Source organism: Poecilia reticulata, chromosome 11 (assembly GCF_904066995.2).
Source record: "Poecilia reticulata chromosome 11, P_reticulata-male-v2, whole genome shotgun sequence".
NCBI classification, from domain to species: domain Eukaryota; kingdom Metazoa; phylum Chordata; class Actinopteri; order Cyprinodontiformes; family Poeciliidae; genus Poecilia; species Poecilia reticulata.
In genome coordinates, this window is record NC_088840.1 from 1,224,400 (window position 1) to 1,251,036 (window position 26,637).

The window sequence follows — 26,637 nt, forward strand, 5'->3', positions numbered from 1 at the left end:
TTTGGCAAATGCTTTTGACAGATTCGCTTCCTTATAAACACAGTTTGACATCCAGTGTCATTTCGAAACAGTTCCTGTATCGGTCACGTAACTTGCTGAAACCATACGCGCACCGACACAGGTGTTGGTCTATGGGCTTGATGCATGCGCCGGCGCGTTGGTGTTGCTGGACCGATCACTAAGGATTACTATGGGCACAAAACAATGCAGTTATTTTTCAATAAACACATTTAAGAACAAAGTAATATTGAAAAACTTACCATAAAACTGCTCAGAGGAGAATTCAATTCAGAAGCCGGTTGCAAACAAACCAGCAGCAAAGTGGCTGTTTGGTTGGGACAAACCACTAGTGTAAAAAGGGGGAGTCGGACTGTACAACTCCTAGTAGAGACTTGTAGATGTTTTTGTGTCAACATATTATGCACAGTCTGTAATAATATTTACAGATAAGTGAGAAAATGTACATAAAGGAATCACAACCCAATGTTCTCAACATATAGTGTGTAATTTGAAACATGATTAGTAATAAAATGTTCTGACCCAGAGCTCAAGGATGGGGGGAGGGAGGGATGAGAGGTGAAGGCTGGGAGAAGCAAGTGGGTGTGGGGAGTTTTGGGAGTGAGTAGGGGGAGATGAGGAGGTGATGAGGGGTGCAACAAACTGCACAGATTGCACACATGGAGGCCTTAGTCCAGGGGTGGGCAATCCTGGTCCTCGAGGGCCAGTGTCCTGCAACTCTTAGATGTCTCCCTGGCAGAACACACCTGGATCCAATAGCTGAATCACCTCCTCTGTTCAGGCAGGTTCTCCAGAGTCCTGCTAACGACCTTATTATTTGACTCAGGTGTGTTGAAGTAAAAGAAAAAGTTGCAGAAGACCGGCCCTTGAGCCCCAGAGCTCCCCACCCCAGCCCCAGTCCCTGACGTAACCGTCGCAGGCTCGATTCCTGGCCTTGGCAACCTTCGCTGCATGTCTTCCCCCTTCTCTCAATACCCCCTTTCTTGTCAATTGACTATCAAATAAAGGCCACTAGAGCCAAAAAAATCTTTAACAAAATAAAATGTGAAAATTTAAAACCCTCACCTAAAATTAAAATTGTTTCACTCAGAGCCCAAGGAGGAGGGGAGGAGAGTGGAAAGGGGGAGGAGATTGAGGGGTAGATGGGCCCAGCTGAGGGGTGGGTTGTGGGGGGGTAGGGGTGTGTGTAGAGGGGCGTGAAAAACAGCTTCCATTGATTGAACATTTAGATCACGAGTTCTTCCCCAAACCTTGTCCTCAAGGCAAACTGACCTGCGTGTTTTTATTTCAGCAAAACCCCGTTAATCAGACATCAATTAAAATCATGTGTGCCGAATTAGGGAAATGCCTAAAATTTGCAGGGCTTGGAGGACCAGTGCTGAAACACACTGGATTCACTTTGACTTTACTTGAAATAATTAAGTTCGATACCACATTTGTGTCCCTCGTCTGACACAATGACCCAAGCTAATCAGGGACAGGTTCTCTACTAAGCCACTGTGGCTCTGTGGGTAGAGCCCTGTAGATCACTGCAGTGATCAGAAGGTTGACAGTTCAATTCCAGCTCCCTCCTGCCACATGTCAATATGACCCCTGGGCACTTAACCCCAACTGATCTGTGCATTAAATAAATGTGTGATTGTGACTCTAGTGTAAAGCGCTTTCAGTGGTCAAAATGACTGAAAAAGTACTATGTAAGTTTATTTACCATTTTTAAAGTAAACTAAATGATTTGAGTAAGATTGACTTAAATCTGTTATCTTAAACATAATTTATTTTTAACAAATTTATTAAGTAACAAATTGAGTTGGATGATTATAATACATTGAATTGGTTAAACTTAAATTAAGTTGGATAAATTTAATAAATTCAGTTGGATAAACTTAATTGAATTGCTTGTTACCTACAGAAGCAATTCAATTAAGTTGGTTCAACCATTTTCTTTTTAGAGTGTGTTTTATAGTCGATCCACCGTCATTTGTCGACTTCAACCAAAAATCAACCATTAATTAGACCTTGACATTTCAGCCATCAGATTTCAACCACAAAACAACATTGATTCAATGACACAGTTTCAACGGTTTGATTGGATGGTTGTTTGATAGTTGATCCACCGTCATTTGTCGACTTCAACCAAAAATCAACAATTCTAACTATTTTTCAACGTTGATTTAACATCGTGTGCTATCTGGGTTACTTATGTTTATGTAATTTTTTTTATGCTAATGGTAAGCTTTTGCATTTTTCACTCTTATTAAAGATTTAAGCTAAAATGCTAGAGCTTATGTTGTTTACATAAAGTGTTCTTCTGTGGTTCTCTTCAGGTGGAAAGACTAAGAGTAAACAGTACAGGAAGCGGATGATCATTCAGTTACCAGCTAATGGAGGACAGGACTGTCCTGAGATTCTGAGTCAGGAAAGAGAGTGTGAAGCACCATCTGTCTGTCATGGCTACAGGTACATTCTCTGACTTACCAGCATTACTTATGTCCTGATTGTGATTATCTAGTGGTCTCCAATTTAGCCTTTAAGATCTGCTGCAACCCTGCTCTATCACACTTGAGTCCAATGGATGTCTTGCTTCCAGGCCTTAGATGTTTTGCTGAAGCTGTAACTCAATCATTTTATTCAAGTGTGTTGGAGTAGCTTTGGATTCAAAACCTTTTTATACCGAGACATGATTTACCTACTTACTTAATCACCTACTTTAGTATTGTGGTGGTGCCCAGATTACCTCACTCACCAACAGTAGATATTTTCTTCCAGTCAGAGTTTTTGCAGAACAACTTTAAAATGCTATACCCCAAAATGGGTTAACTCTATAATACAATACTGTTTATTTTTCACTGTAAATGTCATTTTAAAATGTAGAAAACATTTTGATTGTTTAAATCATATCATAGTAAATCTAAAGACAAAGAAGACAGTTGATTTTTACTCTACAGGGAGCCAATAAGATGAAGCTACCGTCACTTGAAAATCTCTTTCCATTTGTTCTCACCACAGATTTTTAGTGTAATTGTTACTAAATTTAGTCATATACTTTACATACAAGTATTAAATAAAATGCTTGACATTGTGGTGCAGTGAGCTCAGACAGTGCAGATTAAATCAGAAACAAACAGAGTGGCTCTACAGGTTCAGTGATCCAGTCCAACTTCACCCAAATCTTAAATATTAAATATTGTAGAAGCATTAAAGGGGAACCCTGCCGGGACTTTTATTGTTTTACTTTTCATTTGCTAATCTGTGCTAGAAGTTTGTTTGTTATTTTATTTTAGCTTGCTCAGCTTGTGTCAAGTTTGTCCAGTTTATATTGCTAAATAAGGAATCAGTATGCTGATTTTTGATGCTAAGTTAAATAATAATACATACATTTCTTCTTCTACTGTTATCTCTTTTCTACTAATGGCCTTTGGCAGATGGAAAACCCACAAGTGGCGTAGATGTCAGCTCGTTCCATGGTCTGTCCGACAGGACACTCCAGGAGCTCAGGAGACCTGCGGTTCAGGCATTCAGTTCCGAGGTAAGTGCGGCTACATGCATGCACACACACGCACGCATGCGCGCACACACGCACACACGCACGCACTCACGCACTCACGCACTCACGCACACAAAACACTCCAAGACTTAAATCAGTCAAAACCTGGACCAGAGAACCCAACACAGCTCTATAGTTTCAGTAATATGTCCTGGTCAACAGTGCTGAATGCTACACCACTGTGATTTTTCCACAGTGCAGATTTGGTTGTCATTGAACACTTTGACTAGGGCAATCTTTGCACTGTGGTAACCACGGAAACCAGACTGAAAGACATCAAAGCGGTTGGTCATTGCTAGAAATGAACAACAGTTTTTCAGTAATGTTACTGATAAAAGGAGGGTTGGGGACTGTCCTGCAATCCTGCAACTGCAACTTGTCCAGATTATTCTTTTTCTTCAGTGGTTTGATAACGGCTGCTTTGTGGAGAAAAACCTGATGAGAGGGATGAGTTTATTGTTTGAATCAGGCACAATGACAGGCTGTGAATGTTTTTTTCACTGGCATTTAATTTGAGTTGGAAATTAGACATATGATGCACAAAAGACAGACAAAAAAGAGCTAACACGCACCCTTTAGTGAATTAATGTCTAAGACTTCTACTAATGTTTCATGGAGACATTGACCAGTATACAGTGTCAATGATGAGCATCCCGCTCCTCCATCTGCAGAAGCTCTTATCTTTGTGCACCATTACTTGTAACAACAAGTTGTTCTACAGACAGGAGATTTGTCTCCTCACTTATAAAATAATCAAACATTGTCTTGTGCTTTAGTAGGAGTCAGGTTTGGCTGGGAATAATTATAATATTTGCTTAAGGCAATTATCAATAAAACTAGTCATTTAGATCAAAAGTACCAAGTCCAGACACCATTGTTACCATGGAGAAAATAGTCAAAGAGTTCAGGCTCCTGCCTGATAAGGCCGAGGTTTTAAAACCGATGAAGGTATAAATTCAGCACCGGTGTTACCTGAAATCAAAGCTGCAATGAACACAGTCAACATCTCTCAAAGATACAAGAGTTTATTAACAAAACAAATTCAACTTTACAATTAAAACACTTTATTTAACCAACTCTGCTACTAACACACAACTAAACCTAAAGGGGAAAATAATAATTAATAATTAAACTTTTGCTTTAGTGTTTAATCAATATCAACAATGAACCATATTATGCTTAATTGTGCTTTTATACACAATCCCTTAATAATAATAGTCAGATAAATATCTGACTATTTGTAATAACAAAACCAAACTTGACATAAAAAGTCAGATATTTTAACTCTTTAAATAAACTTTAAATACTTACATCAGTTACTGAGATCAGAATAAAAATTGATTTCACCTTTTATTAGTTTAAATAGATTCTTTACATGGTTCATATTTATCTTGCAAATAGACTGATACATGAAAATGTAAAATGTTTGATAATACTAAACTGGTTTTACGGTGCTGATGACCACTAGCACTCTATCTATCTTTGCTTTCTACCTTTCACTAAATTCATGTTTATTTTTGTAAAATGCACACATTGATGAAAATAATCCATTCAATCTCCTTATTTTGTTCCCACAGCCGTTTCTTGTCGAAAGCTGGATGGTGGGCAGGCAGACGTTGAGGTTTGTCTCAAGCTTGCCAGCCCCATGCCTCCTCTCACCCAGCTGTGCCATCTTCCATGTCAAGATGACTGTCAGCTCAGTAGCTGGTCCAAGTTTTCTACCTGCACAGCTGACTGTGTGGGCGTCAGAACCCGCAAGAGGATATTAATAGGTCAGTACTAGACACTTGTATCATACAGCTGAAACCTAACAGTTATACATTTTAAATGAGACATAAAATCTTTTTTGTTAATGTCTGACAATAAATGATCAGTTGGGTTTATCAAAGTGATTTTTAATAGCTAAAAACCAGATTAATTAGAGAGACTCGTACAAATGGTTCTAAAATATTTATTTTAATTTAAATATTTATACATTAGGAAGACCATGCTTTTAAAAGTTTGAGAAAACCTAAATAGTGATGACATGGATGGGACTGAATCACTGACAGAAAGAACTGGACTGAGCTGTGCCAACAGCAGGCTCTGGATGTTGATGGAAGTTGATTTAATTTAGCATAGCTTTGTCATCATGATACACGTTTCTTAATCCAGTCTAGTCTATGATCATTAAAATTCTACCAACTGATTACTGAGGGTGTAGGCAATGTTTGTGTGTGCATGTGTTTGCATGTCTTATTTTGATGTGCATCAACCAATCAGAGTCAAAACTACACTTATTGATTTATTTCAGAAAGACTCAAGAAATAAAATCTGCCAGGCCATATTCTACTTTTAAGACAGTGTCATTTCTTTTATATGAAGTGTTTTTCTTTTCTTTTGTACATTTGACCCTCACTTCTTATCATTTGGTGACGGTAATGTTCCAACCACCATTAAACAAAAAGTAGTAGAAGAAGAACCAATCACAGCCTCTAGAACAAAGTGTCTCTCCCAGCGATGGGGTCACCCTCACCTCCTTACCAAGATGGGAATGGGCAAAACCTGATTTGGTTTCACTGGTTCTGACAGGAGAAATTTATGAGGGGCCATTTAGGACAAAAACTATGTTTTGTCTCTCACACACTTCTAAAAAGTCATGCACACACACAAAATATTGAAATTACACATATATACTACTAAAATGTCACGCACATATACAATTTTTCTCTCACACACATACACAAAATTCAAAAATTGCGCATACACACTACTAAAATATACATGCATACAATTTTTCTCTCACACACATACATAAAAGACTAAGATTGCACATACAAACTAATAAAATATACTCATTTTTTGTATGTGTGATAGATGTTTTTGTATGTGTGAGAGTTATCACGGAAGAGGCGGGGCATAATTTGGAGATCAGATCGCGCATGCGTTGATACCACAGTGAAGTTAGCTTCAAGTTGGGTATTGGAGCTCCACGGTGTTAGCAGCGTTTAGCTCAATGTTAATCTGATTTATGAACACTATTTTCATCTAATTTTCGATCTAATTTTGGAAAGCCGTTCTCTACCGCTCCCTCCTCTAGCACTCGGAGGTTCACTTACAGCCCATGCCAGGGTAAGGCGTTAGAGCCGGCGTTTAACTCAAGGTTAATCCGATTTTTGAACATTAATTTCGGCCAGCCATTCTCCACCGCTCCCTCCTCAAGTGCTCGGAAGTTCACTTAGGGCTTATTCAGGTTCTAAGGCCGCTTACTCCTGCCGGCTATAATGCCGGTTCTAAGGCCACTTACTCCGGCGTTACCTATGTGAACCTCCGAGCGCTTGAAGAGGGAGCGGTAGAGAACAGCTGGCCAAAAATAGTGTTCATAAATTGGATTAGCCTTGAGATAAATGCCGCTTACAGCGTGGAGCTTTAATATCCAACTTGAAGCTAACTTCACTGTGGCATCAACGCATGCGCGATCTGATCTCCAAATTATGCCCCGCCTCTTCCGTGACACCTCTCACACATACAAATATTGAGTCTCTCTCACACATACAAAAAATGTCTCTCACACTCACACAAAAAAATGTTGTCCCTCTCAGACATACAAAAAATGTCTCTCACATAACGTTTGGAAGGTTGTAGGTTTGATTGTAGCTTCCTCCTGCCACGTCAATGTGCCTTTGGGCAAGGCACTTACCCAAATTGTGAGTGTGACTGTAGTGTAAAGCGCTTTGAGTGGTCAAAAATGATTGGGAATGTGCTATAGTCCATCCATCCATTTTCTGTACACCCTTATCCCTAGTGGGTTCGGGAGGGTTGCTGGTGCCTATCTCCAGTTAATGTTCCAGGCGAGAGGCGGGCTAAGCGCATTTATCATTTACAAAAAAATGAGTTCGTCTCACACATACAAAAAAATGAGTTTATATTTTATTAGTTAATATGTGCAATCTTAATCTTTTATATATGAGTGTGAGAGAGAAAAATTGTATGCATGTGTGATATTTTAGTAGTGTGTATGTGCAATTTTTGTATTTTGTGTATGTGTGTGAGAGAAAAATTGCATATGTGTGTGTGACATTTTAGTAGTATTTATGTGCAATTTTAATATTTTGTGTGTGTGTATGAGTTTTTAGTAGTGTGTGAGAGACAAAACATAGTTTTTGTCCTAAAGGTAGAAATTGGTCAAAATTCAAACACACTGTTGTGAGAAGCTTGTGGAAGTATACCAAAAAAGTTTGACCCTATTATACAGTTTAAAGAAAACTCACTCTGCAAAAACTAAGGAAATATATGTATTAGAGATGTGCCGATCAGATTTTTTTCCTGCCGATACCGATCACCCATGAGGGCCGATCACCGATATCGATCACATAATTATTATTATTATTTTTTTTATCATAAACACTACCGGTTACATTATGTGGCAAAAAGGAACCATGAATTCACCTTAATTTAGATAAAAACTTGTTTTAATAACTTTTTCCAAGAAGAAAACTAAACAAAACAGGCATTGTGCAAATAGTACTGCTATCGGTAATATATTTTTAACAGACTGATAACATATGAAGGCTCTGAAGAGGCTAAATAATGCAAAGAGCCAAAATAAAACCTCTCAACATTGCCAAAAAAATTCAAGTATAAAACTTAACATTCAAAGGCAAATACAGGTTCCATTACAATAAACGAAAACTTCCTGATAGCATGGTGGCTAGCTGAATCCTGCTAGTTCTGAGTGGCTGTTTCTGACTGAGCGGAGTAATTATGCAGAGCAGGGAGGAGATCGATTATTTTTTTAGAGATTATCTGTATGTAATTATATGTAAAATGTATTTTTTTAGGTTAGATGCTGCAGCTTTAAACAGAGGTTTGGTGTGAGAGTCACTACCAGGTGGAGCAGAAGCGGCGCTCCGTCTGTGAAATATTACTACCTGTAGCGCGTAGCAGCGGTTCAACAGCGAGAGCAGAACCAGCGTCTTGCATCGCAGCTCGAAGACTTAAATAATTTTGCGGGTTATTTGTTTAGCTTTCTGACCGTCATGCTAATCCGGGTGAGTGTTTGTAGCTGTGCGCTGCTTTACCTGCTATCTGATCCTCCATATGTCTTTTTTACTGCAGTGAGCCTTGATGTAGCCAAACTCCGTCAAGTATGGCATTGTTTTTATGTCGTATTAGCTTTGTTGTGTTGATGCATTTTGTCGTGCTCCGTGAATGGGGAAGTTTGCGTGTTCCTCCGCAACACGCAAACTTCCCCATTCATTCAGTGCGTTACACTTCCACATCCCTTAGGATTTGTTTCTGTGCGTTTGCGCAGTGTGAAGGAAAGAGGAGACCAGCTGCACAGGCAGGCTGCGAAGTGAGATGCAGGTGATCGGTATCGGCAACAAGAGCCAATGATCGCCGATCACCAATCATGCACTTTTTCACGAAAATCGGCCGATTATGATCGGTGACCGATCGATTGGCACACCTCTAATATGTATCATTCTTTTCTGTTTATTAAAGCTAAATAATTGTGGTTTTGATTTAAAACAGAAAAGGTTTAGTCTGATTTAATATCAGATAGTGGGAAAAATATAAGTTTTTGCATAATAATTCTTTATTCAGGGTATGTTAACATCTTGTTTCAGTTGAGTTTTTTTTTTAGTCAAAGTGATTACTTTGTGAAAAGAGAACACAGCTTTTTTAAACCTAGCCATTCCTATTTTTCTTATTATTTTCAGGAAAAAGCAAAAAGCGTGATCAATGCAAAAACAACCAGATGTATCCTCTAAGTGAAATGCAGTACTGTCCATGTAATAAATACAACGCCCAGCCTGTGGGCAACTGGTCAGACTGTATTCTCCCTGAGGGCAGTCGCATGGAGAGCCAGCCTGGTGTGAGGGTTCAGGGAGACATGAAGGAGTGTGGCCAAGGATACCGCTACCAAGCCATGGTGTGCTATGACCAGGACAATCGCATAGTGGAAACGTCTCGCTGCAACAGTCATGGTAGGTTTTTTATGAATAAACTTCTACAACAAAAAAAAAGGTTTGCTTCAGATATTAAACAGAAAGTTCATTTGGTGTATGTCAAATGATTTCTCTGCAGAACGCAGTATAATATGCTTTCAGCACAGGACATAGGCTGCCTAACATGTTATGTGACTGATTGCAGGGTATATCGAGGAGGCTTGTATCACCCCCTGTCCATCTGACTGCAAATTAAGTGAATGGTCCAACTGGTCACGCTGCAGCAAGTCATGTGGCAGTGGGGTCAAAGTTCGCTCTAAGTGGCTCAGAGAAAAGCCATACAATGGTGGAAGACCTTGTCCCAAACTGGACCATGTGAACCAGGTGAACTGTTCGGTTTTATTTATACTTGATTTATTTGTGAAGAAACAGTTCATAAGGAGATTTTAGCCAGTGAGCAACAATGAAATGTTTAATTCAAAAAATTTAAAAGCACAATTACTTTTGAGCTATAATGACAGGAAATGACATGAAAAAGCAACAAATACAAAATAATACAATATCCACAAATGAAACCAATGCATATTGTCATATTTCATTAAAATGTCAAATTTAGTTACTTTAGAACAGTTATCTCATTTACACTTTTTGTCTTTTTTTCTGTGCCAAATGTATTTCATCTAAAGGCTCAAGTGAGTACATTTTAAACTTTTTGATTCATTTTGACTTTTTGGAAAGACATTATGCCATTATTTCGGAAAAGTTCATTTTACATTTAGCTGATTCCAAAAGGATGACGTGATAATTTTTGCAGTATATCTTGGTTCACTTGTTTCTACTCAGAATTTATTAAAGTTTCAGCCTGGTAACTGTGGTGTGTGTGTGTCAGGTGTATGAGGTGGTGCCCTGCGTCAGTGACTGTGGACAGTATGTTTGGGTGACAGAACCTTGGAGTGTATGGAAGGTCAGCAGTGTGGACCTGAAGAGTAACTGTGGTGAAGGTGTGCAGACCCGAAAGATCAGGTGAGATGATCCAACTTGTGTCACACACAGAAGACATTGTTTTTAAGAATTTGGTTTTGCTTTATCAGATTGGTTTGTCACTAAAATTAGTGACAAACCTGTTAGGATATATTTAGCATTAATGTGTTTTCAGAGTAAAGTCATTACAATTTTGTTGACAGTCATGCAGATTTATTGAAGAAAACATTAAGCCCTGCTTCTGATACTTTGATTTTGTAGTAACTCATTGTGTGTTGTTTTGATCTTGCTGTGAACAGGTGTATGCTCAACACAATAGATGGCCCATCAGAGCAGGTGGAGGATTACCTCTGTGACCCAGAAGAGATGCCTCTGGGAGCCCGGAACAGCCGCCTGCCCTGCCCTGAGGACTGTGTGCTATCAGACTGGGGAGCCTGGAGCGCATGTCCTCTGGTAGGAATGACTTCAGATTTACTCTCACAGATCTCTCATTCTTTACGTTAAGCATGGCCAGTTAGAGAGAGTAGTCATTGATCAAGCTCTCATTTTTTTATTTTTTTTGTAATTAGACAGGTATGTTAATTTTCTTTTGCAAGTCAGCTAAAAGGAGAACCTTGTAAAGTGGAGGATATTTTCTAAAACCTGCATGTCTATGTCTCTATAGTGTTTCAGTATGTTCCTGATTAGTGATGTCAGTAACGCGTTACTAAGTTACTAAGTAACTAAGTAACGCGTGACACTTTAGTTGCTGATAAGTGTCACAAATCTGTGCAGCGCTGTGACAGCAAATGCAGGGTTGTAAACCCACAACCTCAAGACTGGGAGGGAGGGGAGTAAAATCCTATTTATAGTTTTCCAGACAATAGTGGAGCACACAAAAACACACACAAATTACTAACGTTATTTGTACTGTTGTAACCATTAAACAATCTCCCCTTCAGTTCAACCTTATAAGTGGAAACACATTGCTGATGTTGCCATTATAAAATAACTTGCAATTAAGTATTGGCAAAGATCAATGTAATTTTCACAGGTGGCTGAAAGTAACTAAAAAAGTTACTTTTAATGTAACTTAGTTATTTTCCAAATCAAGTAATCAGTAATGACCACAAAATATATAAAAGATCTGGGAATTCCTCATTCAGTGGGGTTCAGTGAAAGGTTGTCTTCATGACAGAAGATGGGAAGTTCTGTGCAGATGTGCATCATGTATTTATCATCCAGGATTCTTTCCTCTGCCGGTAGCCCTGCAGTGAGAACAGTACACGGGTCAGGGTTGCTTTCCCACTCCGGAAGCCAGGAAAGGAGAAGAAATGTCCTCCGACTAAAGAAGCTGAATCGTGTAAAATCAACCGCAACTGCTTTCACTACTCATACAACATCACAGGTAAGATGGATGAACAGCCCAGTCAGCTCTGATCAGGATTACACTAATATTTTACTAATCCCATGTGTCCTCTCAGACTGGAGCACCTGTCAGCTCAGTGACAGAGCGGTTTGTGGATATGGCCTCAAAACCCGCATGCTTGACTGTGTGCGTAGTGATGGAAAATCTGTGGACCTCAGTTTTTGTAAAGAGGTGAGATATATGCAGCCACACTTTGTCTTCAGACCACTTGTTTTTATCACTTTTAAGCGTTGATGAAACCCAGTAATGTTTCATTGCAGCTGGGTCTAGAACGGAAGTGGCAGATGAATGCTTCCTGTGTGGTGGAATGTCCTGTCAACTGCCAGCTGTCTGAATGGTCACCATGGTCGGAGTGTACACACACCTGTGGCTTGGCAGGTATGTCTGTCTGAGCCTGACTTTGAAATGTGCATTTTAAAACCCAGCTGGCCATGTGGAAGTACTTTCTATGTGATAGAACAGCTAAGAAACAAGGACTGTATGCTGGTCTACTTGGAGGAATGTTTCTGTCATGATCCAAGAGCACATATTTTCAGTCTGAAAACAGGATTTCATGTCTTTTGTTCTCAGAACTTTTAAAATTTTTGCTTACATTTTTATTTTGAAAGCAGGACTTCATATCTTTCTTCTCAAACCTTGTAATGCTTGTACTCAAAACTTCTCCTCGCGCTCAGACGTAGTCTCTGCTAGGACTCTCTGCTTGCTCATTCAGCTTGAATGTCTGAGTATTTTGGGCTTTTATAATACATAAAAACTAATTTTTATATTTATTACATTTGGACAGTAAAACTCAGGTGTACAAGTTTAAATGCGTTGTGAATTTTCTATAATCTAAACAAGTTTATATATTTCCATACATCCATAAAGGTATTTGCTTAAACATGTTTTAAAAAGTTGCTTTGAAGCAACACTTTTTGTGTGACCCATAAGGTTCTGTCATAACTCTGGCTTGATATTTATCCACTTTTTCTGTGGAAATGGTGGAACTCGATCAAATTGGCCAGTTTATTGGCAGAGACATAACTGTTGACCATAATATATATTATAATATCATTAGGCCTGTCGTGATAAATGATAAATCAATTAATCGCACGATAAATTAAACCTATCATTTTAATTATCAGCTTTATCGTCTCTTCCTGCCTTTTTATTCTTTCTGTTGATACTGAATGAAAAAATGCCCAGCTCCGATGCTCTCCACTGACCCTCCCTTCCTCATTTCCTTAGTGTAATGTCCAGCGCACACTACAAGAGTTGTCGGCCAATTCTCGGCCTATTTTCAAAACCTGAGAGACACATTAGCCGACAGAAATCCTGGGTATAACGATTCGATCGGGTTCAGCTGTGTGGTGTTCAGCCACATGGGCACAAAATAATGGCTACAAGTCCACTTAACTAATTTTAAAATCAGGCATTAATCAATGCTTTACTAGAATCTACCTGTGATGCATGTGGCTGGAGTCAGAGTAAAGTCCTGACTGAATTAAAATTATTAGAACCTATTTATGTCACGTTAACAAAGAACAGCTGAAAAATTACCGGGTTTATCAACTGTGGTAGCAATTTGGCTCCAACTCCTTTCCTTGTCATTTCTATATTCTTTGCACGAAATGTTGAATAAATATTAATGTTGTTTCCACATATCATCTCCAATGTCCGCTGGATTTTGGGTCGCGCCATGTCAGCTGTTAGGGATCCATCCATCCATCCATCCATCCATTTTCTTCCACTTATCCGGAGTCGGGTCGCGGGGACAGCAGCTTCAGAAGGGAGGCCCAGACTTCCCTCTCCCCAGCCACTTCTTCCAGCTCCTCCGGGGGAACCCCAAGGCGTTCCCAGGCCAGCCGAGAGACATAGTCCCTCCAGCGTGTCCTGGGTCTTCCCCGAGGCCTCCTCCTGGTGGGACGTGTCCGGAACACCTCACCAGGGAGGCGTCCAGGAGGCATCCTGACCAGATGCCCGAGCCACCTCAATTGGCCCTTTTGACATGGAGGAGCACCGGCTCTACTCTGAGTCCCTCCCGGATGACTAAGCTTCTCACCCCATCTTTAAGGGAAAGCCCAGCCACCCTGCGGAGGAAACCCATTTCGGCCGCTTGTATCCGTGATCTCGTTCTTTCGGTTTATTTAGTTTATCAGTTCCAGTGTTATGTGTTTTTTTTTAAAATAAAGTGCATCTATCTATGGCAGGAAACCGCATGCATTATTAGTCATTTCCATTAAATCAGTTTTAAAAACTTCTTGAAACAATATTATCGTTTATTGCAATAATGTTTTAGTCAATGAATCGCTCGCCAAAATTTATTGTGACAGGCCTAAATATAATATATATTATATTACATATTATATATATATATATATATATATATATTTTTTATTGATATGTAGATGAATATATAGAGCACAGCCCCAGCACGACAGTTTCCTGTCACCAAGATTGACTGGGAAAAAAATGGATCCTATTCTTGCAATTCTGAGGCCTCCGTAAGCCAACCTCTCAAACAAGATTGCACTGTACCCTCCTTATTTCTGAGCAGATCAAGATCTGATGCTTTTTCAGAGAAAATGATCAAACACTTCCATCTATCCATCCGTTTTCTAAAACCCTTGTCCTTTAGTGGGGTTAGGAGGATTGCTGGTGCCTATCTCCAGAGAACGTTTCGGGCGAGAGGCGGGGTCACCCTGGACAGGTTGCCAGTCTGTCACAGATGATCAAACACTTGACCTTCCCTAATTACTTTCCCAAAAGAAAGTAATTATTTGATTAGAAAATTGTTCACCAAATTCTTGTTTTAAAATTCCTTGCATCATTGTTAGATCATCACCCTGCCCAGGAAAAAAATGCTAAAAATTATAATGTGGTTAATGCCAGTGATGATTGAAGGGAAACTTCTGGTCAACATTTCTTTAAGGTGCACAGGTAGTTACTTTAATTAAAATAAAGTGTTATAAAGGCTGTGTGGTTAGGTGTTGACAAAATGCTGTCTTTTGTTATAACACATTACTCGTTTTTGGTGGTTATAATTGTCCACATAATATTATCCACTGCACATATCAAGTACCTAATAAGCCAGATAACTCTCTGGGCTAACCCCTCTTAAAATAAGCGTGGAAAGCAGAAATGCTTTATGATGTGAGAAATGATAGTGTTACCGGAGAGGGATAAAAATGTCCTTGAATGTAATTCCATCAGATCAGGTCATTGATTGGTGGTCCATTACAAGAATGAGCATGGGAGCTTAGAGAGCACTCTGCTTTGCACGGTTCCTTGACTGCACCAGCAGCTAGAAGCTGTACCAGGAAATAATAAACCAATAGAAGCTTTAATTGGCAACTGTAATCTATCCCAAGGCGAGACTATGTTTTTGTCTTGGACTGAGAGCCAGTATGCTGGAGAAAGCGACTACTCCCCCACTTTCTTGCTGCTATTTATTTTTATCTCTATTCTAGCTGGGAGGACGTTCCTCCCTAGAGGAGCCGTGTCTGTACCAGAACCAAGAGCAGTTAGACATTTGATTTATTTATAGTTAATTAACAGAGAGCAGCTTTATTCTGTCATCATGTATAAAAATATAAGAAAATAAATGTTTCATTCTTTTGGGTGTGCACACACACATACATCTGCCTAACACCAACAAGTGATCTGCAGCTGGAATAAGGATGGATGGAAGGAAGGATGAATGGATGGACGGATGGATCCCTCGCTATCTTTTTCTGATGTCACATGGAACCATACACTTAATTTTCAACTTTGTAGAATCTGTTACAACAAAAACAACTCTTCCCATTGTTTCTTAGATTTACATTTTTTTCAGAGAACTGTCTTTACACTCATAAACAGACACAGATTCACTACTGTACTGATGTGTTTTCCTCTCTTTTAGGTACACTGTTTCGGACACGAACTGTAATTCAGGCCCCTCAAGGTGATGGCAGGCCGTGCCCATCACAGATGAAACAATGGAAGCCTTGTCTACTAAAGCCATGCTACAGCTGGCGATACAGCGCCTGGTCGGACTGCAAGTCAGATGTAAGGGACTTTTCATCTTTTTGTCTCTCTGCATCAAGTTAGATAAACATTTGGGTTAGAGAACTGGTGTTGCAGGTTGTACTTGGAACACTCAAATGTAGATGATTTTAACTCCAGGAGCTGGAACACAACAAGCTGAAGAAGGAGGTAATTAAAAAAAAACAAGTAAAACTGTCAAAACCGTTAGCCATACAGTTTATTCAGGCTGTATCATATCAAATACACACAAACTCTGAAGTATTTAATTTGGATTCTATGTAAAAGACCAACACAAATTATACTGTAGAATTATGAAGAGCAATGAACATAAAACATTTTTGTCAAGTTAAACATTGTCATCATGGGGACGGTTAAATGAATATAAAGAGTTAGTTTTTTGTAACATATTAAGTTTTGCATGTAGGACAAAATGTTCACCTTTGACCTCATCTGTGATCACTTAATTATCATGTTTTAATGATTAATCATGAACATCACAATTTGACTTCCAGACTCTTTTTGTGTCTGATGGTTCCGGTCTCCTATGCCCTTCTTTGCTCCTTTAGTTAGGACAAAAACCTTCCAATTTTTAAATGTGTTGAATATTAACAACCAATTGTTTAGATTAAATGAGCTGCTGAAGCTCCAGAATGTGAAAGTGTGGTAACTTTTGTAAGAGGTTCCTCTGTTGTGTGTTTGATCAGGGGGCGAGGTGTGGGGAAGGCATGCGCTTCAGGAACGTGTCCTGCTTTGTGTCCGATGGTTCTGGTCAGCAGGACAGCAGCGTGGTTGATGAAGAGCTATGTGGAGATGTTGAACTTTCAGTGAATGGAGACAGACAAATTATTCTGCAGGAACTTTGTACTGTCCCGTGCCCAGGTACATTACAAGCTGATTCTAACAACTCTGTGTATACTGATATAAAAGCAATACTTTGAAATCCAACTCAATTTAAAAACAGGAACTTGAAGTGTAAACACTAGCTATAGTGTACATACTAAAAAAAATACTTTCATGTTTTCCCATACTTATCCAAAAGTATTTAGTACTTAACCTTAAGCTGCCTTCTAAGCTTGCATGTGTGTGTATAAATGTGTGTGTGAATATGTCTATAGTGTCATTTTGAATGGTCAGAATGACCAAAAAGGTGCTAAATAAGTTCATTCAAAAAAATCTGAATGGAAGTTAATTGACTTTGATAAATACACAAGCAGTAGAAAATGAGAAACAAAACACAAATATTGGTTTAGAAAATGTAGCTCTTCCACACATATTCAAAGTACACACTTTTACACACAAAGAAACCTTTTTATTTGTGAAAAGAGCAAAAGCAATTAAATGCATTTTTGCTACTAGTATGACCATACATGCAAATAAGAAAACACTATAAAAAACTGTCTAAACATATACTACAATATTCTAATTTTATCACCAATCTCCAGTTTATAGAATGTAACATTATTCTATTTGTAAAAGCAAAATAGAGGTAATCTTTAATTTCTCAAAAATATTGCTCAAATCTTGTCTTGTGAACCCAGTGCTATCATATAAACAGCTGACAAATTCATAACTTGAATGTGATATTGTTACACTTTTATTTTGCTCTGATGTGATGGGAGGAACGTAATTCTGTAGGTCTAAATAGTCATGATGCTCTTTTTCATAGCAGTTCAAATCTGCAATTACAAAACAGAGAATAACAAACAGGAAACATAGTCTAAGGTTGGTCAATTTGGTCAAACAAATATGAAGTTTTCTAACATGCAACACATTTGATATTATGCAGATGAGTTTGACTCTTGGTGAGCAGAATTGGGATCCTAAGTTAAGGTACTTACTAGCTTTCTGTTCCTATAACTGGTAACAAACGCAGAGCAAGTAGCAGAAAGATCTGCTGGAAACAGTTTAGCTATATTTAACAACAACTGCACTTTCTGTGTTTGTGATTCATTTTAAGGACATAAACCACCATTTCTGTGTTTTATGTTGTACATTACAATTTTACAGTTTGTTTTTTTTAAACCTGGAAATGTAAACATTTTGTTTGTTTGTCTTGTTATAGGAGATTGCTACCTGACAGAATGGACTGTCTGGAGTCCATGTCAGTTAAGCTGTGTGAGTGGGGATGACCTTGGTTTTGGCTCAATCCAAGTTCGATCCAGAGCCGTAGTTGCTCAGGATCCTGAAAACCTGCTTGAGTGTCCTGAACAAGAACTGGAGGCACGGCCATGTGCAGGTCAGATTAACAGAGTTTTGGTTAAGGCATTCTTCAGGTGCAGAGCAGAAAGAAAAACATGCTTTAAACTGTTGATGATGAAATGCTAGTGTGGCTTATATACCTGCATTGTTACATACTGAAACAATATTTCATTGACTTCAAATGAAATATGTTTTAGAAACTTGACATCCATCCATCCATCCATTTTCTTACCCCCTTGTCCCTTAGTGGGGTCGGGAGGGTTGCTGGTGCCTATCTCCAGCTAATGTTCCGGGCGAGAGGCGGGGTCACCCTTGACAGGTCGCCAGTCTGTTAGAAACTTGACATTTTCCTTTAAATATTATTTTTATAATAGATTTTATGTAATATTGTAATTTATGTAATATTGTAATTTTCGGAGGCACTTAGTCTTGGATTCTCTTTGTCTGTCAGCCATAATCATTACCATGACAAGAGGTTTGAAATTGTTCTATACTTGTTTCACTTTCTGAAATAAGTGGTAAAATATAGTATTCACATATTTTGAGATGTACTTTTGTGAGGACAGTTTTGATAGTGAAGTTCATATGTGTAAAAAAGGCAGACAAGGAAATATTTAACATATCATACAAGAAAATGCAGATGTAGCCATTCAACCAGACCATGTGTCATCAGGTGGACAGTGTTTTGAATACAAGTGGAGGACTGGAACATGGAGAGGTTCATCTCGTCATGTCTGGTGCCAGCGCTCTGATGGGCTGAATGTCACAGGTAATACGCTGTACGCTCTGGTCAATTCAGACTGCTGATTGGTCCCAAATAAACACTCAGTGATTATCCAATAAAGCTGTAATGACCAGATATCAAGTGAAGAAAAAACAGTAGGAGGACGCTGTAGAACCAGAGAAAACTCACACAGTAGGAGCAACTACTCACTTCTGAGTGCAGCACTCACGTACCTATTCACTGAAGGGCACTTGAGCATTATGATGGTTTTCAAGGTCATCAGTCTTCATTGTGCATTTCTTGGTCTTTCAGGTATATTTTTAAACCAAAGCACTGTCTTGGCTGACAACTCAAAAGACTATTTCTAAACGTTCTACTTCAAAAAGGCAACAATAACCTGTCATAGTACAGACAAAACAAAGTTTCTTTATTTCTGGAACTTCCAGTGAAATTAACTAGAAGTAGAACAGAGGTGGCGGTCCTGCAACTTTTTAGTAGCTGCACATATTTTTTATTATTCTTCATAAAAACCTTTTCAGAGCTTTTGATCCGTCAGCATACCAGATGCACTTAATTACACTTGTCAACACAAAAAAAATTGTCTAAGTTTTTTAAGTCAGCTGACTACTAAGTCAGCTGACTTGGTAGTATTTCGATGAGCTGAATCCAAAAATCACATTCGTTTTGCTCCATCAGGTCAACTTTTTGAGCCATAGGCAAATCTTGATTTGTTTACGATTCTGTTTACATGCATTTTTTATTTCATTTAAATTTTATTTATTTCACGTTCTAGAAATGAAATTACTTACTTATTCAGACTACGAGTTAATGGGTGATGTCATCAATTACGAAACGTCATTTCCTTAATTCGCTTCCGGTCATAGCATTTTAGTAAGAGTAAAGTGAAAAGCCTCTATATTGCATAAAAACGAAATGGCTTCAGCCAGAAGATCTTGCAAAAATAAACCTGACGTATTCTGTTACATCTGCGGCGAATACACCCTTGTGCCTAACAGGAATCCAGTCACAAGTTTCATAAAGCGTGCTTACCATGCTTATTTTGGTATGAAACTTGGAGATCAGGACAAAGCTTGGGCGCCACACATGGTATGCAAAGCATGCACCGAGTATCTGCGTCAGTGGACAAAGGGTAACAAGAGTTGTCTGAAATTTGGAATTCCGATGGTCTGGAGGGAGCCAACAAACCACTGCAGTGACTGCTACTTCTGTGGCATTGATGTTACTGGGATCAACAGAAAGAACCGGAGCAGCCTAAAGTATTCTGATCTTCAATCAGCACGTCGTCCTGTAGCTCATTGTGATGAAATTCCAGTACCTGTCTTTGGAGAACTTCCTGATAATAGTGACGAAGATTCCACCAGTGTTGAAGAAGAAGAAGACGAAGAAAAAGTGGTTTTTGACAGTGATGCTGCACATCCTTTTCCCCAAAATGAGCTGAACGATCTAGTTCGCGATCTCGGCTTGTCAAAATCCTTAGCCGAACTGTTGGCATCCAGATTGAAGGAAAAGAACCTCCTCTCTGACGGTGCTCGCATCACCTTCTATCGCAAACAGGCATCAAGAGTACCTCCGCTTTTTCTCTGAAGAGAAGAACTTTGTATACTGTACAGATGTTGCGCAGCTTCTGCATGCGCTTGGAGTGCCACAATACGAACCCAAAGATTGGAGACTGTTTATTGACAGCTCCAAGCGATCGCTGAAATGTGTTCTGCTGCACAACGGCAACCTGTTTGCCTCTGTACCCCTCGCTAACTCGACTAAACTAAAGGAGAAGTCTGAAGGTGTGAAGTATGTGCTGGAGAAAATTTGTTATGATCAGCATGAGTGGTTCATTTGTGTTGACCTGAAAATGGTTAACTTTTTGTTAGGACAGCAGTCCGGGTTCACGAAGTATCAATGCTTTCTGTGCATGTGGGACAGTAGGGACAGAGATCAGCATTACACGAGCAGGAACTGGCCTGTGCGGGAGGAATTGGTGCCTTGCAGAGTAAAGATCGTCATCAACAACCCTCTGGTGGACAGAGACAGGATACTCTTCCCACCGCTGCACATCAAGCTCGGCTTGATCAAACAGTTCACCAAAGCTCTGGACAAGAATGGTGGCTGCTTCACTTACTTGTGCCAGACTTTTCCAGGATTGACCATAGAGAAGTTGAAAGCTGGCATCTTTGACGGCCCTCAAATCCGTCAGCTTATCAGAGACTCAGATTTCGAAAAATCAATGAATGGAATGGAACTGGAAGCATGGAAGGCTTTTGTTTTGGTCATGAAGAACTTTCTTGGCAATACCAAGGCCAGCAACTACGCAGAACTTGTCACCAATATGCTGACTGCTTTCAGAAACCTTGGATGCAACATGAGCATCAAAATGCATTACTTATTCTCACATATCGATCGGTTTCCGGAGAATCTGGGATCAATGAGCGACGAGCAGGGCGAGAGATTTCATCAGGACATAAAAGAAATGGAGACCAGATATCAGGGACACTGGGATGCAGTCATGATGGCTGATTACTGTTGGACTCTGAAGAGAGACATCTCTGTCGCTGAGCATTCTCGGGTTTCCACAAAACGGAAGTTCAAGCCCTAAATTTGGAACAATGATGATGGTAATATGCACTTCACATGTCCATAACATTAATTAATTAATCAATGTGGACTGCTACATTTACAGTAACCGATGTTTGTAACATTTCATCAATAAATTGTGTTAGAAAACAATTGATATCTTAAAAATCTAATTTGGATGAGAAATATTACTAAAAATCAACCGATAATGTAAAAAAATTTAATTATCCATAATAATCAATTTAGACAAAAAACTCGGAATTAAAAATGAACTTAGCATAAAAATGTGACTTGATTTATAGAAATGGATGTTATTTTTGGATTCAGTAGTGGATGTTTGTAATAAATCAGTTGTCAAAAGATAAACTATTTTCAAAAAAATATTTTTGTAACCCTGTGTTATTAATAGTGTTTTAAATGAGAAAATTCACTCCAAATTATTTCTGTGGTTCAATCAGCATAATCTCTTAAGTAGGATAGTTCTATTGAAACATATTACACTAAGTTGAATTAAAATAACTTAGCTTGTAGTTCTCTATAATTTAGAACACAGCTAGTTTCTCTGTGGACTGAGCAGGCATTCATAGGAGGTCGTGGCTCTGTGTGTGAGTTTAACCTTTTGGCCTCTTTGATAAGATTTAACAGCTGGTGTAAAACAATGTGGTCCTGCCAACAGAGTAGAGCTTCCTCTTGGGACAGGGTCATAAAAACATCTGTCTTCATTCAAAAGAAAATAACTTTTTTTATCTTAAAAAACAGGGTTTTACTGGAACATCGTCAACTAGATTTAAATGAACTAGCTAAGGACACTCCCCTAATTTGAATACAGCAGAGAAGGGAAACACGCCCTCCCTTTAAAAGTATAGGACCCGGAACCTTAACTTCAGATTGCTCCAGGGTTACCCGTGATGCTGTCTCCGGGGAACGGTGCGTTGGTTCCTCGTAAGTTTGTCTTGGTGTGTGGATGTCTGTGGAGTGAGGTAAATATTGAATTGGATGCTGGTTTGTGATTTTATTGAGTTTTGACAGTTTAATTAGTTGTTCGTCTAATAAATGTTTACGTTTGGACTTGGGAAAACATTTGTCTTGTCTTTATGATTCATCTGATACAATGACGGCATCAAAGAATCCGGGCAGAAGAGAGAATAAAACGAGTCAAAAGATTTTAATTCTTCCTCTTCTGATTAAAATTAACACGCCAGTTTGACCTCTTCCATTCTGCTTTGCAGGTGGTTGTCTGGCAGCAGCCAAGCCATTGGCGGATCGATCTTGTGACCCTCCTTGTACTAAACCATGGTCTTTGTGCACAGAGGTGGGTGTTGGAAAGAACAATGAAGATTGTTTATATGTAATTGTCATAAACCAATGAGTAAAGATTCACAGCTGAATAAAAACATCTCAAAGAATTAACTGAATATAAAAAGCAAAGGCTGACAAATCCTAAAATAAAGGAAAACACAAAACCAAAGTCCCAAAGACGATAATTTGTTTATTGACTAAAAATAAGTATACATTTCATTTATTTACTCCAAATGCTGTCATTTCCAGAATGTATCATATGCAAGCCATTTAAAAATAGAACAGTTACAGTACTCTATAGAGAGCTTGTCACAGACTGTTGGATCCTCCAGGTATCATGACTGTTCTATCTTAGAGTTATTAGTTCAGCCTGATTACTGACTTTATTCACACTGCTCTGTGATGCTTTAAACTCTCAGAATCTTCCACTGGACGAAAAGTGGGATTTTTGACGCTGTATTCTGACGCAAATGCAGCTAGTCAGCGACAGATATCGACAGTTGGCGGGGCAGCAAAGTTTCGCCGGCCGCAGTCGAATGAGGAATCCTACAAGGGGAGGAGGACGGGTGGGGGGGCGGGGGGGTGTTAACAGCTTAACGACTCTACTTAACATGTGAATAGCAACAGGAGACCCACGTGAATTGTCAGTCATTGGATGAAAAAACAATGACATCACAATTCATTACTTGCACGTGATTGGTTGGTAGATATCTCCCTATTGGACACACTAGACCTTTATAATTACAGGCCTGGTTAAGCCCCTCCCTAATAAATAATAAAAAATAACCCAGAAATAAAAATACACCAAGCGCAAGGCATAAGTTTATATTTTAAATTTGTTGAAAAAAAATATGTATATACATGCATATAACACACATCTACAAATAAAGAAACCACACATAAAATAACACATCTATAAATAAATAAAAACTTCTGTTAAAAATAAATAAATAAATAATAGATTACAGCACAAAATGCTTGTCTACTTCTGGGCCGTGTGGTGGCGGCTTTCTTTCTGAGCATGATCCAACATACAAGCGCTTATGACGCAACATGCTGTATTTAGGGTTAGCTTTAAGTCTCTCTTGTAGTTTGGAGCAGAGGTTGTCGAGCTCTTGGCTTCAAAAACTTGGTGGTCTCACAATCCAGCCCGATACGCCATCCTCTTCATCAGACATGAGGTCAATGGTGACACCTTCCCAAAAGGAAATCTCCTCTGCTGCCAGGACGCTCTCTCTCGCCTCCAGCAGCTGTTGACACAGAACAGACATTAAGTCATAAAGAATCTTTATGAAAACATATTGTTGAAACTATACTGACATTTTAAGTGTCTTGGTTTAGAAACACCAAATATGGGGAGGTGTAATCCATTTGTCATTGAAAACTATGGCTATGTGGTAAAGTATCAACTCCTAAATATCATGTGAATAAACATGATATTTAACAAAACATTGATAAAAGTACTTAAGTGATTTGTCATTAACCATTGAGGCTACATTAAAATTATTGCACACCATCTTGTCCCAAAATGTTACAGCTTCTTAAGAAAATGTTATGTTATTTTTCTTTTCACTGCTGATTGCATTCATACACACATATATACAAACATGCATGCAAAACTGATGCATTTGATGCAATTGTGACATCTCTAGTAATAAATCTGACCTGCTTCTTTCTTTAGCTACATCTGGATGACTGATAGTAGGTCCTGGATGCAGCTGGAAAACATTTTTGTGCATTGTCAATACATAGCATAATTACATTATGTACATAAACAATGTTGAAGCATAAAATATCAACATTCTAAAATAGTAGATACTCACACACAGTTGCATCTCTGTCCTCATCACGGACATCAGAACGTTCCTGAAGAGTGACTCTCATTCTGTGGAGTCTGTGGAAATTAATGTAAAATAAATAAAATCTTGTAGCAAATATATCACTTTCTCAAAAATACATAAGTAAATAAGTTAAAATTATTCTCAACCAGCCATTATACAGTCGGGAATCAAGGCAGTGATTATACATACCGGCTTCATGACTTCGTCCTCACATCCGTCCTCCGTCCGCCATTTTGTAGATCTTTACTGCGTTACACACTCTGCCTTGCTGTACTGCGTTACAACAAAATAAATAAAATAACGGGAAGATCAGTTTTCCTTACAAATGTGCGAGTGTTCACTATTCACTAAATGTGAAATCATAACTTACTGAATTTCTCTTCTTCCTGGTGGACTCAGAGCTCCTCGGCACCGTGGTCTGAGGTCTGGCTGGTACGGCTTGGCCATTTTTCAGGTCTGAAAAAATCAATGAAGATGCGAGTATTTTTAAGAGTTCAGAACATCACATGTAATAGAGATTACAATACAAAATCTCACCCTACACTTGTTCGGCATTAAGAAAATGACAGACCGCTTTCTGTAAGAAACAAACAAAGCAACTGGCCTCGCTCCACGTGTTATTTATAAAAGCTTTCTTACCGTGAGTTCGGTCTTGTTGGACCTCCGCGGTGTCATCTGTTGTTTTCCGCCGGATCATTGCTTAATATCAAAACGATACTGAAAAGGTAACTCCGTGAAATAGGACTTTTTCCACCATTTCACACAACGCACGGGTATTTTCGTTCATGTTGGGTGTAGCAGTTAGCACTCGTTACCACCAGTGCAAATCTTCCTCTGGAGTTTAATGGCGGCTGCTTGACAGACTATGAAAGCGCATTACTGCCACCAACTGGACTGGAGTGTTAAATGAAAGTTGACGGAAAAAAATACATTCTAAAAGTTATTTTTTCAAAAGTTATGTGACAGTATATTTTATTTTTATTATAATTAATTGCTAAAATGTTTTTAGCAATTAAATATATGTTTATTTACTCAATTCTACTTTGAGCTGTCTCCTTTTTAGTTTTTACAGAATATGATTCATAATCCATGAGTTATATTTAATGCGTAACTAACAAAACTTTAAAAAAAAGAATACAAATGTTTATACTCTATCAGAAGGTATCACAAACTTTCAACCATTTTGTTCTTCAATTTAAACTTGAGAGTTAAGCAACTGAATACTGAAAAATCTGTAGTTTCTTAAGTCCTGTATTGTGATGTGGAATGACCACTACCACTCCAATATAGCATGACTCTGGGTCTTTAAAGCAATCAGTGAACATTAACTTTAGTTTGAATATTATTCACAAAAATACTTTATGTACAATCTACCACTCTGGAACATGGTTTTTATTATTATTTTTGATTAAGTTGTGCAATTCCTCCCATCACAAGAACAATCTTCAGATAGGAGGAATGTCAAAGTAAGATCACGTTTCACAAAAGTCTATTGTATGTAATCATGCATATTCTTCTTTTATATCATCAATTCAACCAAAACTAAGTTTTTCAGTGCTCGTAACTTTCTGTTCACCATAAAGAAGTATGTTTGGAGAAAACAATATCTTATCCATTAAAATATACACTGCTCAAAAAAATAAAGGGAACACTTAAACAAACAATATAACTCCAAGTAAATCAAACTTCTGTGAAATCAAACTGTCCACTTAGGAAGCAACACTGATTGACAATCAATTTCCCCTGCTGTTGTGCAAATGGAATAGACAGCAGATGGAAATTATTGGCAATTAGCCAGACACACTCAATAAAGGAGTGGTTCTGCAGGTGGGGACCACAGACCACTTCTCAGTACCTATGCTGTCTGGCTGATGTTTTGGTCAGTTTTGAATGTTGCTGGTGCTTTCACACTCGTGGTAGCATGAGACGGACTCTACAACCCACACAAGTGGCTCAGGCAGTGCAGCTCATCCAGGATTTCACATCAATGCCAGCTGTGGCAAGAAGGTTTGCTGTGTCTGTCAGCGTAGTGTCCAGAGGCTGGAGGCGCTACCAGGAGACAGGCCAGTACACCAGGAGATGTGGAGGAGGCCGTA

At 38.8% G+C, this 26,637-nt stretch overlaps 1 protein-coding gene and 1 long non-coding RNA gene across 4 annotated transcripts in view; one reads left to right on the forward strand and one right to left on the reverse strand.

The window, feature by feature from the left end:
- thsd7aa (thrombospondin, type I, domain containing 7Aa) overlaps positions 1-26,637 on the forward strand; it is a 132,289-nt gene that overhangs the window by 78,909 nt on the left and 26,743 nt on the right. The window contains exons 10-25 of the mRNA XM_008421220.3: positions 2,343-2,475; positions 3,441-3,544; positions 5,140-5,334; positions 9,265-9,531; positions 9,698-9,876; positions 10,179-10,184; positions 10,382-10,515; positions 10,773-10,926; positions 11,719-11,860; positions 11,937-12,052; positions 12,142-12,259; positions 15,765-15,910; positions 16,594-16,768; positions 17,952-18,125; positions 18,762-18,857; positions 22,631-22,713. Of these exons, the coding sequence (XP_008419442.1) occupies positions 2,343-2,475; positions 3,441-3,544; positions 5,140-5,334; positions 9,265-9,531; positions 9,698-9,876; positions 10,179-10,184; positions 10,382-10,515; positions 10,773-10,926; positions 11,719-11,860; positions 11,937-12,052; positions 12,142-12,259; positions 15,765-15,910; positions 16,594-16,768; positions 17,952-18,125; positions 18,762-18,857; positions 22,631-22,713 (2,222 nt within the window). The remainder of the gene's footprint in view (positions 1-2,342; positions 2,476-3,440; positions 3,545-5,139; positions 5,335-9,264; positions 9,532-9,697; positions 9,877-10,178; positions 10,185-10,381; positions 10,516-10,772; positions 10,927-11,718; positions 11,861-11,936; positions 12,053-12,141; positions 12,260-15,764; positions 15,911-16,593; positions 16,769-17,951; positions 18,126-18,761; positions 18,858-22,630; positions 22,714-26,637) is intronic.
- Positions 22,873-26,119, reverse strand: LOC145553569 (uncharacterized). 3 transcript variants are annotated; one of them, XR_014089598.1, is made up of 5 exons: positions 25,181-26,119; positions 24,912-24,997; positions 24,731-24,814; positions 24,366-24,594; positions 22,873-23,950 (listed from the first exon to the last, which is right to left on the reverse strand). It is a non-coding gene; the product is annotated as an uncharacterized LOC145553569 (long non-coding RNA). The 3 variants fall into 3 exon arrangements; XR_014089597.1 differs by having other exon boundaries at positions 24,366-24,418; positions 24,524-24,594; positions 24,912-26,119; XR_014089596.1 differs by having other exon boundaries at positions 24,912-26,119.